Source organism: Dermatophagoides farinae, chromosome 6 (genome assembly GCF_024713945.1).
Source record: "Dermatophagoides farinae isolate YC_2012a chromosome 6, ASM2471394v1, whole genome shotgun sequence".
NCBI lineage: Eukaryota > Metazoa > Arthropoda > Arachnida > Sarcoptiformes > Pyroglyphidae > Dermatophagoides > Dermatophagoides farinae.
In genome coordinates, this window is record NC_134682.1 from 1,457,218 (window position 1) to 1,470,750 (window position 13,533).

Below are 13,533 nucleotides of genomic sequence, written 5' to 3' on the forward strand. Positions count from 1 at the left end.
TGGTCGGGATTATAGTTTGACAATTTTCGTTCATTTTTCTCCATTTTTTTTCTGATATCAAATTCGTTTTTAGAATTTATTTTTTTTCGATTTTAGATTTTAAAAAGAAAAAAAATTTTCCATTATTCGATTGTTATTTTAAGAATTCGATCATCATCATCATCATCAAAGGTTTTAAATTTCAAAAAAATTTCAAATTTTTTTTCCCATTCGATAATCGATAGCTTCGTTCATCGTTTCACATGAGCTTATGTTCCTTTTTATTTGTATGCTGTCCAACTCTCTTAGTGTTCATTGTTTCATATGGTTTTGATTTTTTTTATTTTGTATTTTGTGCTAATTTTCTTTTTTTTTTTTTTGGTTGATTTATTGTTCAATCATCATATAACGAATTGGACACGATGGAAACAATGTACGATCCGGAAAACCGTACATACGATTTAGGATTGTGGCCAATTCTACGAAGATTATCACATGAACAACTTGTGAACATGCATCGATTTTTTGTATTCAATTGTGGCCGTTCTGTTATTTGGATTGATCGAAATGGAACTGTTTATGCTTTTGGAATTAATGAATGTCATAAACTTGGCGTATATGAACGTTCTTTATTTTTAGATGAAAATGAATATGCCAATGCAAGTATTGAAAGACATCCAATGGAATTAAAATTATTGAATGGAATGGATTTTCGATTAGAAGAAGCCGGTACACATATGGTTGCTTTGAATTCGTCGGGCAAATTATTTGTATGGGGTAACAATGATTTAGGTCAAATCGGAATCGGAACTATTACCCAATGTGAACATATAAATTGCATCATCGATAATATTGTTGACATTTCCTGTGGTTATAGCCACACAATTGCACTTACAGATAAAGGCATTGTATTATTCTGGGGTTCAATCGATCAGGACAATGTTTATTCGAATCCAATTCAATTTTCTCAATTGGATGGCATCAAAATTGTTGCCATTGCTTCACATCGTCATGGATCATTGTTTCGTAGTTGTGATAATGATTTTTTTGCCATTGAAAACACACACAGTACTGTGAATAATATCATCAAAGTGGAAATTGAATCACCTGTTCCTGCGATCAAACAAATCGTTGGTGTTTCAAGCTATTTTTTTGCACTATCCGAAAATGGAATTATTCACAAATGGATGAAAATGTCAAGCTCAAAAAAACATTCCAAAATATTGCTTGAACCTTTAATTAAACAAAGAAAAAATCGTACTTTTAATGGCTATCGAAATAATGAAGAAAAAAATCCAAAAGTATCAAAAATAATTGTTGCCAAAAATTATGAAAAACATGATGAATTTATAGCCATTTTAGACAATGGATATTGTACATTTCATGGACTTTCTATTTGGTTGACATCAATTTCCGATGTTTGTTCATTATACATTAATTATCAGACAATTGGTATGACCATATTGTCATCATTTGTCATTAATCCATCATATTTAATATCATTGAATAATTTCAATGATTGTACTATTGAAAATAATGAAACCAGATCATCATTTATACGATTACAAATACAAGATCGTCAATTATTTATAAATCGTTCATTCCTTATTGAACGTTCGAAATATTTTCGCCATAAATTTATTGTACAAGAACCATACATTGAAGATGGTGATACAATTATTATTGACAATGATTTTACATTTCCTGTCTATTATTATTATATACGATATTTATATACAGATACATTATTGATTGAACGTAATCTACAAGGAAAACTATATGAATTGGCCGTCAAAAATGGTGAACAAGAATTGAAAGCTAAATTAGCTAGACATTGTCATGATGATGAACATAATAATGAATATTTGAATTTTTTCATTCATTCAAAATGATAATGATTCTGATATGATTCTTTTCTTTTTTTTTCTCTGTTCTCTTTTTTTTCATCATCAATATAATAATTGTCCGTATTTTTAAAAAATAAAATTTCCATTTTTTTTGCATTTGTATTTGTACTTTACTTTTTTTTTGATTTTTTTCTTTCTCTGGGACATTTTAGGAACATTTTGGGCATATATATCGATAATAATAATTGTTGTTGATGAAAAACATCAGCACTTGAAGCCAGCTAGTCGCCACTTTTACCGAGTGCACACATAAACAGTACTCGTTAATTTTAGCCAAAAAATGATGATAAGAAAAAAATACCACTACAACGATTGTTTTGGGCAAAAAAAAAAAAAAAAAAAACAGAGACAGAAACAGAGTGTGGAAATCAAATACAATTATCATCATCAAATTGAATCAATCAATGACAACAATATTTCTAATTTTTTTGGTTTGATTTGTTTGCACTTGAAAATTTTTTTTTTTGATATAAATATCGATCGATATCGATCATAAAATTAGAGATTCGTTCATTCTAATTTTGTGTTTTTATTTCTGTTGATTTACAATAATAATAAAACAACAACAACAATGTATAAAAAACTACAAGTTTTTACTAAAACAACAAATTTTCGTCAAGCAACCAAATTGGTTGAATGTCCATTGGTCAAACCGAATGATGAAGAAATTCGTGTAAAAAATATCTATGCTGGTGTCAATGCTACTGATATTAATATAACGGCTGCACGTTATTTTACCGATGGTAAATTACCATTCGATATTGGATTAGAAGCATTGGGTATTGTTGATGAAATTGGTTCGAATGTAACAACAACATTGAAAAAAGGACAACCAGTTCTGGCATTGAATGGAGCTGGATTCTCTGAATATGTTTATTCATCGCCAAAACATTTGATACCATTACCAGAACTTAAACCTGATTATTTGGTTACATATGTTAATGGATTAACAGCTTCAATTGCATTGGATAAAGCTGGCCATGTAAAAGCTGGTGATAAAGTATTGGTTACAGCTGCTGCCGGTGGTACTGGACAAATTGTTGTACAATGGGCTAAACATCGTGGTGCATATGTCATTGCTATGACATCTTCGGAAAAGAAAGCTGAATATCTAAAAAAATTGGGTGCTGATTTTATTATCAATTATAAGACCGATAATATTGATCAAGTATTGAGTGAAAAATTTCCCGATGGTATCGATGTTGTATGGGAAACTATCGGTGGTGATGTATTCAGCACATTATTCAAACATTTAGCCATCAAAGGTCGAATGGTATTGATTGGTAGTATTACCACTTATAGTGGTGATCAAGGTCATGGTTTTGTCGATGTTTCAATTCCAAATTTACATACAAAAGTCAGTATAAAAGATTCATGAATTTGGTTAAATTTAAATTCTAAAAATTCATTATTTAGTTGGTTATGCGATCACTTTCGTTGACTGGTTTCATGTTGACGAATTATAGCGAACATTTCCAGGAATATTTTGGTCAATTAATTCCAAAAGTACATAAAGGTGAAATTAAAGTAGCCGTTGATCTTGGTGAACAAACATCGGAAGGTAAATTTTTCGGCTTAGAACAAGTGGTTCGTGCCGAAGAGGTAAGTTGGATTTTTTTTTTTTTGGCCATTTTTATGTTGAGAATTTTATATTAAATTTTTTTTTGTCCATTTACAGCATTTACATGGTGGAAAAAATCTTGGCAAAGTAGTCGTTCAGATCCAGGAACCATAAACCATCTAATATATCGGATGTTTGCAAATTGTTTTTGTTTTGATCTAATCTAAAAAAATGTTCCAGAATGAAAAATTTTTTTAATCAAATAAAATGTTCAAAAAGAAACAAAAAATACCAAAATTTGAATTTTTTTTTTTGGATCCATTAACAGACGATAATACAGTATGGTCAATTGTGACCAATGTGTGGTAGTGGAAATATATATCGATTAACCAATAAAAAACTTTGGAATTTTTTTTTTCGTTTGAAAATCAATTGTTTACAACAGTTTTGGTGGTGGTGGTGGTTGTCCATTCCTTTTTCGAAATTAAAATCCATCCACAAATCATTATGTCGCTTATATTTTCTTAGTTCAAAAAAAAAAACACCAATTTTTACAGTGGTATTTCGATATAAACCCAAAGCTTAACACTGTAAGATTTAGCCATTAATCATCAGAATTGGAACAATATTAAATCGTTTTTTGATTTATTTCTTCATTATATCTAATCAAAAAATTTTACTTCTTAAAATGATGATGGTGAATGATTTCGATTCTTGAAACAAAATGTCATCATTATTGTTATTATTGTTATAATTATAAGCAAGATATCACTGTATTTTCAACGAACAACAACAATTTCATGGCTGCAGCCATAATAGCTAGCGCAACCGATTTATGGAATGTATTCACTATAGTTGTATACCACTACCATCATCAGTAGGTATATATTTTTTTTGTTTCTTTTTTTTTGCCCGTTGACATTTGGCGCTTTCGTTGTTGAATCAAACATTCAAAGCCAAACGGCTAATTCGATTTGTGTTCAGTATAAATTTTTTTTCATCATCATCATTTTAATAATACTCTAAGGTCGAAAGTGAAATTTTTGAAAAAAAAACGAAAATCTTAAAAAAAAAATATCGTCAATAGTATTGTCGATAGTGGTGGTGGTCGTGGTTCAAGTTTGAAATTGAAATTTTTTTTTGGTGGCGGTTCTCATGTCGAACCACTGATAAAATAGAGAACAAAACAGCCCGAATATCGCATTTTTTTTGTTGTTTTTGTTTCTTTTATTGGTCGACATTTTCTTATTTCGTTCGTTTTTTTTTTTTGATGATCATCAACTACAAATGGTTGAATATATTGCCGTTTTATTCTGTTGATGATTATTATTATCATCATATTTTTTTGTGTTCAAATCATTATCGTCATTACGAAGACATATTGAAATTGTTTTTTTTTTGATCTCATATTTAAAAATCCATTACCATTATCAGCGGAAAAATGTCACGTGCTTTTGGACAAACAATTCAACCAAATGGCCAACGAAAAGCATTGGCCTGTATTAGTCAAAATCCTGCCAACAACAATAATAATAAACAGAATGTTCTTGCTCAGAAACCAAATAATAACCATCATCATCAATATGGACCAAATAATTTTTCATCATTAAAATCACAATCATTTGTTACATCATTGCCAAAATCAGTATCGACATCTATTCTAGATGATCAAGAAAATGTTTGCATTAAACAACAGTATCTACAGCAGCAACAAAAACAACAACAACAAACATTCAAGATTTATAAAGATGTTCAAAGTCCAATTGTTGTTGAACAATCAATACAAGGTAAAAATCAAGAAGAATTACTTCAAGAAAATATTGAAGCTGTAAAAAAAGAGTTAAACAATTTTCTCATCGATTCTTTAGAAAAATCTATTTGTTCTGATTATCAAAATGTTCGTGATCAATGTTTGCAATCATTTTCTGACAAAGAGAATGATCAAAAGAATGATGTCTGCTCGAATACTGATAACGATGTTGATGATGATGATGATATCGATATGGTTGTCGATGACAATGATGATTTGGATAATCAAAAAGAAAATTGTCAATCAGTTTTATCATTACATTCGGATATAAGTTATGTGCAACATTATCCAGAATTGGATTTACTTAGCGATTATTCATTGAATATTTGGCAGTATATGCTTGAAAAAGAACGACAATTTATGCCGAATCCATTCTATATGAGTAAACAACAAAATATCAATACAAAAATGCGTTCAATCCTAGTCGATTGGTTGGTCGATGTTGCCGATGAATATAAATTAAAAGATGAAACACTATTTTTGACCATCAACTATATCGATCGGTTTGTCTATTACATCTATTATTAATTAAGTGATTGTTGATCAATATTATTATTATAATTTTTCATTTTGTTTCTCATGTTTATAGATTTTTATCGAAATTTTCTATTACAAGACAAGAATTTCAATTATTAGGTACCTCAGCTTTATTTATTGCTTCAAAATATGAAGAAATCTATCCACCAGAATTGGCAGAATTTGTATATATTACGGATGATTCATTCACTAAAGCACAGATATTGGTCATGGAAAAAACCATATTGAATGTAAGATTTTTAAGAAAAAAAAATTTCATTTTTAAATTTTCTTAATCATTCCCACAAACAACAAACAGGGTTTGTCATTCGATGTTTCAGTGCCAACAAGTAATTATTTTCTGGACATGTTTTCAACTGCACTTGTTTTGGACAAACAAATATATTGTCTTGCCAAAGTAATTAATGTCATCTATATTTTCCATTTTGTTTTTGCTAATGGTTTTTTTTCTCCCATTCCTTACCAGTATTTAAATCTTTTGACCACGTTAGAATGTACACCATTTTTAAAGTATTATCCAAGTGAAATTGCCATTTGTTCAATAATGTTGGCTGGTAAAATTTTACGAATTTCAAATATTATTTCCGATGATTTTTTACAACAATCATTATCATATGAAAAACAATTAGCCAATCAAGGTGATCCATTACAATTGTTGATTGAACGAAATAATCTATTGGAAGCATTGAATCAATTACGTTTGTATGCAAATAAACATCCACAGCAAGCAATTCAGAAAAAATATTCTGAAGATAAATTTTACAATGCATCTAGGATCGCTGATGAAGCAAATATTTGAATGAAAATGATAATATTGTCTACTTATTTTTTTTTTAAAGAAAACATTGAATGACGAAATGTTTGTTTATGTCATCTTTTTTTTATTAACTGGATTTTTTACAAATGCAAAAAAAATGATTGTTTTAATGAGAATTGAAATTAAATTAATCAATGCTTCGATTTTTTATGTTTATGATGATGTTTTTTGGAATGTTTTTTATGCTTTTTCAATGTCGATGATGATGATGATTTATGTTGATGATGATGATGATGAGATCGGCTTGATTTTTTTGGTGATCGAGATTCTTTTTTTCGTTTTCGATCCTTATCATGATGATTTGATGATTGATTACTTTGTTCTTGAACAGCAACAACATTTGAATTTGTTTCAGCTGGCAATATCTGTGATTGTTCGATTGGTTTCGGTGCACATCCTTCATTATATAATTCTTTTAATTCATTGGTAATGTCACCATGTTCTTTAGGAATCTTATATTCTTCAACATGATCAACACGAATGATTCTATTCAATAATTTTATACCATTAAAATTATCTACAGCCAAAATTGTAGAACGTTGATTCTGATAACAAAGGAATGCAAATCCACGACTTTTTCCAGTTTTTCTATCACGTACTAAATTTACATTGACAATTTCACCATATTGTGAAAATACCGCTAAAATATCACCTTCAGATAGATCATAATGTAGGCCACCAATAAAAATCCATGCACTATCTTTATACATTTGATGCCATGAATTTTCCACATTGATACCCAATTCCAATTCACGTTCACAAAGTTTGGTAAGATTTTTTACATTCCTATGTATTCAATTGATGGTTTAAATAAATGTAAATGATTAAATAAATTCACATAAAATACTTACGTTAATGGATTCATTTTTCAAATAATGAAAATGTCCTGAATTTTAATGAAACAAAAAAAAACGACTCAAATAGAATTTCAATTTGGCAACAAGCCAGCCGATGATTTCAAAAATCACATGATTTCAAAACAAACAAAATTCGGCATGTTATGAACTAAACATAAACGACGTAACAACAAAATAAATCAAAAGAATTCAACATTCAAGAATAATGCACTATAGTCGTACACAATTATTACCAAACATAAAAAGAATTCAAACACCAAAACACACACACACGCGACTTACACACGTTTTGTTTGATCCAATGTAGGGCGAAGACGAATATGAATGGTAAGAAATTAAAAAAAACAGGCTACACTCCCCCACCCTTCTTATACAACAACCACCACCGCCAACATACACACCCACTAAATCAGGTTAAAGATAAATGAAGAAGGAAAAAAAAATTTTCAATGAAAATCTTTGTTGTTGTCGTTATATGTGTGTTCTAAGCTCTTTCAACCTCAACCTCTCTATCTTTCTTTCTCTTTTTTTTACGACGACCATTCGACCACGAACGACATAAAAAAAAAATATGGCGAGAAGCAAAGCCAATTGTTGCTCTTGTTGTTGCATGTGTATATCCGACCATTGAATTATGTGTGTTGTGTGTGTGTGTGTGAGTTGAATGAATCTCAAGATTGTTGTTGTTGTTGTTGTTGTCAATATATATTGTGGTATTTCAAAGTTTTTTTTTCCTTCCCTCATTTGGTCATTTGATGATGATTCATTGGGCACATAACTATAACCATAAGCTAGTCCTACTCTGTATCTGCCTTTTTATTGTTGTTGTTGCTGTTGTTGTTATCGTTATTTGATTTTGAAGAATTTTTTTTTTAAATTTAGTTCAGTTGAATGAAGAAAAAAAAATTCGTTGTCGACTTGTAAACACATGCCAATATATATTTGGTGTGAATGAGCGATAGCGAGAGTGAGTTTCTCTATGTGTGTGTGGTGAATGCCGAATTTTTTTTTTTTTTTTTTTTGATAATAATACACACACACACACTTACAACGTAAAAAAAATTCATTCAAAAATTCATTGCCTGCAGTCAAATTCTTTTGCAACAAACAAAAAAAAGAAAAGAAAAGAAATGTGTTGGTGCATGTGTTTAGTGTTTCAAATTATCGGTGATTAAAATATTTTCTGGAATTTTTTTTTCTTATCAATCGAAAATTTTTTCAATGAAATCATTAGACTTGTATTTATTTTGAATTTACACCGAGCAGAAATCAACCGAAAAAAATGGGAAAATCTCCACTTCGAAATGTTTTGAAAAATTTTCTTGATCATTATGAAAAACTTGAACAAAGTCTTCAACATTCACGTAAAGCTATCAAAGAGATGGCCGATACTGGACGTTCAACACCGCCACCATTATCATTATATGCACAAGAATTTTTAAAACTTAAAGAATTAACTGAATCCCTAAAAAATGATGTCAATTGTCCAATGATTGAAGGTCATAGTGATGTGAATAGAAAAAAGAATCGTTATAAAGATATTCTTCCTTGTAAGTATAGCACACACTTGTTGCTCATTTTTAATTCTTTATATCGTTTGATTACCATTTATAAATTCAAATTATTCATCTATAGATGATAATAGCCGTGTTATATTATCTGAATATCCTGGTGTGCCTGGTTCTGATTATATCAATGCTAATTATGTATGTGGTTCATCCGGTAATCAACGTGCCTATATAGCATCACAAGGTCCATTACCAAATACATTGGTAGATTTTTGGCGTATGATATGGGAAACAGAAATTTTAGTTATCGTAATGGCTTGTAATGAACGTGAAGCTGGTAAATATAAATGTGAACCATATTGGCCAACGAATACGGACGAAAAACAGCAATACGGTAATATTACTGTCGAACATGTTAAATGGCGACAGGTATGCCCAGATTTTTTAGTTCGAACATTCAAAGTTACTGCCGATAATGAAGAACGAACTATTTGTCAATTTCATTATACAACATGGCCAGATCATGGTGTTCCAAGTTCTGTACAGCCTATTTTAGAATTAGTACGTCTAATGCGTGATGTGCAATCATCAGAATCAAGACCAATATTGGTACATTGTAGTGCTGGATGTGGTCGCACTGGAACATTATGCAGTATTGATTATGTTTGGGCATTACTGAGAACGGGAAAACTTCGTGAAGATTTTAGCCTATTTGAAATTATTAGTGATATGCGTCGTCAAAGAATTGCCATGGTACAAACAGTTGAACAATATATGCTTTGCTATAGAGCTGTTTCAACATTATTCGAACAGCACCTTAAACTTATTGATTCTCATACATATGAAAATGTCGATGATGATGGTGAACCATTGGGTATTAAAAATATGACAATTCCTAATGTCGAACTAGATGAACAAAAACACGATGACGATTCTATTTCATCATCATCGTCATCATTATCATCATCATCATCATTATCTTCATTAACAATAGTTGATGATATGATACCATCAAACGATAATCCTAATAATGATAATGATAAAGAAAATGATGATCAACCAAAACCAAGTTCAGATGAACGAAAATCTAATACAGAATCTAATGATAGAACGTTAGAAGAATCACTGAAAAGGCAACAAGATACAGATGATTCACAAACAGAAGAGGCAAGACCTGCACATGAAAAATTAATCGGTAAAGCAACCGTAATACGAAGACCTAGTATTGCTAAATTAAAAGCCATTTTTGATAATCATCCCCAACAACAACAACAATGTGATCAGAATTCTGATAATCAACAACCATCTACATCATCGTCGTCATCATCATCATTATCATCACCATCGACTAACCATACAACAGCAACCATGACCACCAATCGTCTTCAACGAAGTCAAAGTATTAAGGAAAATTTTCGTAATTTTAATTTCAATTTTCATTTAGAAATCAATCAACCAAAACTTCCTAATCGTAAAGCAAAAAGCTATACGTTAAGTGCTGCTAAATTAAGTGTATATAAAAAGAATTTCAATTTTTCAAATCTAGTATTGAATCAGGAGAAAAATGCCTTATCAAATCGTACAAAAGTTCAAGATATTTGTTTTGATAATGTTAGTACACCAACAACAACCGATGAACAGGATACACCGGAAAATTCACCTGTAGCAATTGAATCTGAAAAAAATGTTGGAGTATATCAACAACAGCAATCTGTGATTTTAGATACAAAAGAATCAACAAACATCAACAATAACCAAAATCCTATGCCTATTTATCGAAACAACAATAATAATCGTCCACCATCATTGAATGAATCGACAAGAAATGCACCACCAAAACCACCGAGAACATATCAACATGTTTTGGATGATTCTTGTATAATCAAAACATCTGAAGGTCGATTAATTGTAACAGTAGCCCAGCCAATTCATCATCATAATCGAATGCAATCATCACGTACAATGGAACATCATCATCAACATCTTAATTCTAATTATGATCATCATCATCATCATCATCATCGTGGACAAGAATCGATTTATGATCAATTGGGTGCACGAAAATTTAGCTATCAATCATCACCTAATTTAGCTACAATGACTACAGCTTTTTTTCCGCCATCAACAACAACAACAACAAATGGTATCGGTGGACAATTACATTACAATATTTTATCATCACAACAACATCCATCGCAATCATTACAGGCTCCAATTAAATCAATAAATTATTGTGATACAAATAATTTTGTCACCGCATCCAATGCAATTTATTCAAATTCATTGATTGCTAAATCATTTCCATTACAGCCATCGGCCATGTTTCATTCACAAATTGCTCAACAGCAGCAACAAAAAACTAACCAAATTCATCATCATCCAATGCAGCAAACACATTCAAGATCATCACAAGATTATTCTCATTATGGAAATTATTCACCATATATTGATGTAATGAGTTTTCAACAACATCAAGCTAAACCAATAATTTTACAACAACATGGTTATTATGAACCAATCTATGGTACAACAACGAATCATCATCATCATCAATTTTTGAATCAAAGACCATCGGTTCCAATGATCTCATCACAACCACCATCTCAACATCAACAACCAGTACCACAACATCCACCACTTCGATCAAAATCATTAACGGCAAGAATTACTAATAATGTACAACATCTTCCTACTACTACAATGAATGAATCAATTTATAGTAATAGAAAAATTTGTTTCAATGATCAAATTCAATCGACTACTACTAATAATCAAAGACCTAAAGAGAATATTTATACAGAAATTCAAATCAAATCATCACCAAATACAAATGATGTTAGACAAATACAAACGAATGATGATGATAGTAACAATGATGATAAAGATAATACAAATGCAAATATAAAACCAAGCCGATTTAGTCGATTATATCGTGCATTCAAATTATTTGGTTTAACAACCGGTAATAATAACCGAACAAACAATAATAGTGGATCATCATCATCATCATCACCATCATCAACACTGGCAAAAAATTCTTCACCAGTTAAATCTATAGCAAAAAATTTATTAAATTTAAAATCCAACACATCCACAATGATGAATGTCAAATCTGTTGTTGGTGATTCGACACCGGTGACAACCGTCACAACAAGTAGTGGAGCAACAAGTTTAAAAATTTCTAATGGTACCACTGTTGTTGGTGGTGGTGGTAACGTACCGATCAATCCAATCAATGGTAAGCATTGAGTAAATTTTCAGTTGAAAAAAATTTTTTTAAAATTAAATTTCATTCATCACACAGGACAACCATTAACAAGGCCACCACATTCACATCGATTTCATCATCAAAATGCCACACAATGGACTCAAGTCTGAATGGATTGATTTTTTTTTGGTTTTTGATATTTGGAAAAAATCTCTGCTTTTATCATTTATTTATTGAATTATTTATTTTGTAAATATCAAACAAACAAACAAACATAAAGAAAATTCAAGTTTTTAAAAGCCTTTGTTGTCGCCGTTCAAGATATCGTTGTTTAGCTTGTTCATAAACATCACCAATAGTTCGTTTGGTGAATAATTTTTCTATCAATTCTTTGCGTGATAATTTTGGTTTTGGTGGCGATTTTGGTGGTTCTTCTGGTTCTTTGTTTGCTTGTTCAGAATTTTTATTTTCTTCTTCCACCGTCGATTGAGGAATGGATGAAATGTTATTTTTATTGGTAGTTTCAACAACATCTTTTGTTTTTTCTTCATTCATTGATTTTTTGCTGGATAATTCATCATTTTCTTCGGATTTCTTTTCAGGTACGGCCATTGTTTCATCATCATTTTGATCATCTTCATCACAGCCATCGGTTTTTATCGTATCCCGTTCACGGATGCTGATTTTGTTTCGATTGACATTTGATTTATTGAACACTATTTTATCTGCAGTCGAATCACCATCATCGTTGTCATCATCAACATTTTTATCTTGAAACATATTATTTTTATACAAACTTCGATAAAATCCATTGAGATCACCATGTTTGGTAACATCTAGCATTTTTTCGATAGCATCCTGTTTTTCCATCTCTTCATGCGTTTTTCGCATCTGTTCCAATTTCTCTCGATATGATGATGTAACAAATGATTCTTTATCCTTGAATTCATTGCCTTCTTTTTCACGTTCTTTTTGAATTTTTCGTTCCAAACGAATTTCTTGTTCAAGTTTTCTAGTTTCAGCCATCTTCAACAAATTGCTAATGTATTTAGGCTTTTTATCAATTTGACCGACGATTTTTTCCGCTGGTTGTTGACTTTTAATTTCATCATAAACTTCGTCATATTGAAAGATGGTTGGATCCAGTTCGACAGCTTTTTGAATTTTGGATTGAGTTTGTCGTTTTAGATTCGATGAATGATGATATGCTGGCGGTACATTGGTATCATCATCCGAATCTGAATCACCGAATATTGATGATTTTTGAACCAATTCGGATTTCTTCGGTGGATTTTTTGATAATTTAAATAAACCATATTTTGGTTCCATGTTGATGCAATATATTTTTT

General features: G+C 30.5%; 6 protein-coding genes across 8 annotated transcripts; 4 read left to right on the top strand and 2 right to left on the bottom strand.

Moving 5' to 3' along the window:
- Window positions 1-283: 283 nt before the first annotated feature.
- On the top strand, window positions 284-1,982 carry LOC124494331 (RCC1 and BTB domain-containing protein 1). The gene has a single exon (XM_047057506.2). It carries the CDS (start codon window positions 402-404, stop codon window positions 1,869-1,871), a length of 1,470 nt encoding a protein of 489 aa, XP_046913462.2. The 5' UTR covers window positions 284-401; the 3' UTR covers window positions 1,872-1,982.
- Window positions 1,983-2,229: 247 nt separating this feature from the next.
- Window positions 2,230-3,736, top strand: LOC124494334 (putative quinone oxidoreductase). Its single transcript, XM_047057508.2, has 3 exons — window positions 2,230-3,243; window positions 3,303-3,488; window positions 3,565-3,736. The coding sequence occupies exons 1-3, from the start codon at window positions 2,458-2,460 to the stop codon at window positions 3,619-3,621; spliced, it is 1,029 nt and encodes a 342-aa protein (XP_046913464.2). The 5' UTR covers window positions 2,230-2,457; the 3' UTR covers window positions 3,622-3,736.
- A 19-nt stretch (window positions 3,737-3,755) lies between these two features.
- On the top strand, window positions 3,756-6,768 carry LOC124494333 (G2/mitotic-specific cyclin-A-like). Of its 2 annotated transcripts, XM_047057507.2 has the most exons (5): window positions 3,756-5,234; window positions 5,316-5,760; window positions 5,847-6,024; window positions 6,093-6,191; window positions 6,261-6,768. In XM_047057507.2, exons 1-5 carry the CDS (start codon window positions 4,889-4,891, stop codon window positions 6,591-6,593), a joined length of 1,401 nt encoding a protein of 466 aa, XP_046913463.2. In that variant the 5' UTR covers window positions 3,756-4,888; the 3' UTR covers window positions 6,594-6,768. The 2 variants fall into 2 exon arrangements, with proteins under 2 accessions (XP_046913463.2, XP_075587851.1); XM_075731736.1 differs by having other exon boundaries at window positions 3,756-5,760.
- Window positions 6,700-7,602, bottom strand: LOC124493609 (RNA-binding motif protein, X-linked 2). Of its 2 annotated transcripts, XM_075731739.1 has the most exons (3): window positions 7,463-7,602; window positions 7,264-7,397; window positions 6,700-7,209 (listed from the first exon to the last, which is right to left on the bottom strand). In XM_075731739.1, the coding sequence occupies exons 1-3, from the start codon at window positions 7,474-7,476 to the stop codon at window positions 6,743-6,745; spliced, it is 615 nt and encodes a 204-aa protein (XP_075587854.1). In that variant the 5' UTR covers window positions 7,477-7,602; the 3' UTR covers window positions 6,700-6,742. The 2 variants fall into 2 exon arrangements, with proteins under 2 accessions (XP_075587854.1, XP_075587853.1); XM_075731738.1 differs by having other exon boundaries at window positions 6,700-7,397.
- Window positions 7,603-8,219: 617 nt separating this feature from the next.
- On the top strand, window positions 8,220-12,483 carry LOC124493830 (uncharacterized). Its single transcript, XM_075731728.1, has 4 exons — window positions 8,220-8,635; window positions 8,735-9,018; window positions 9,104-12,214; window positions 12,281-12,483. The coding sequence occupies exons 2-4, from the start codon at window positions 8,751-8,753 to the stop codon at window positions 12,352-12,354; spliced, it is 3,453 nt and encodes a 1,150-aa protein (XP_075587843.1). The 5' UTR covers window positions 8,220-8,635; window positions 8,735-8,750; the 3' UTR covers window positions 12,355-12,483.
- LOC124493834 (nuclear speckle splicing regulatory protein 1) lies at window positions 12,399-13,513 on the bottom strand. Its single transcript, XM_047056938.2, has one exon. The coding sequence runs from the start codon at window positions 13,511-13,513 to the stop codon at window positions 12,470-12,472; it is 1,044 nt and encodes a 347-aa protein (XP_046912894.2). The 3' UTR covers window positions 12,399-12,469.
- Between the last annotated feature and the right edge of the window lie 20 nt (window positions 13,514-13,533).

Coding starts and splice junctions, on each gene's coding strand:
- LOC124494331 (XM_047057506.2), top strand. CDS start 402: ATGGAAACAATGTACGATCCGGAAAACCGTACATACGATTTAGGATTG.
- LOC124494334 (XM_047057508.2), top strand. CDS start 2,458: ATGTATAAAAAACTACAAGTTTTTACTAAAACAACAAATTTTCGTCAA. Junction 3,244..3,302: donor TTCCAAATTTACATACAAAA/GTCAGTATAAAA, acceptor TTCATTATTTAG/TTGGTTATGCGATCACTTTC. Junction 3,489..3,564: donor AAGTGGTTCGTGCCGAAGAG/GTAAGTTGGATT, acceptor GTCCATTTACAG/CATTTACATGGTGGAAAAAA.
- LOC124494333 (XM_075731736.1), top strand. CDS start 4,889: ATGTCACGTGCTTTTGGACAAACAATTCAACCAAATGGCCAACGAAAA. Junction 5,761..5,846: donor ACCATCAACTATATCGATCG/GTTTGTCTATTA, acceptor TCATGTTTATAG/ATTTTTATCGAAATTTTCTA. Junction 6,192..6,260: donor AAATATATTGTCTTGCCAAA/GTAATTAATGTC, acceptor ATTCCTTACCAG/TATTTAAATCTTTTGACCAC.
- LOC124493830 (XM_075731728.1), top strand. CDS start 8,751: ATGGGAAAATCTCCACTTCGAAATGTTTTGAAAAATTTTCTTGATCAT. Junction 9,019..9,103: donor TTATAAAGATATTCTTCCTT/GTAAGTATAGCA, acceptor ATTCATCTATAG/ATGATAATAGCCGTGTTATA. Junction 12,215..12,280: donor ACCGATCAATCCAATCAATG/GTAAGCATTGAG, acceptor TTCATCACACAG/GACAACCATTAACAAGGCCA.
- LOC124493834 (XM_047056938.2), bottom strand. CDS start 13,513: ATGGAACCAAAATATGGTTTATTTAAATTATCAAAAAATCCACCGAAG.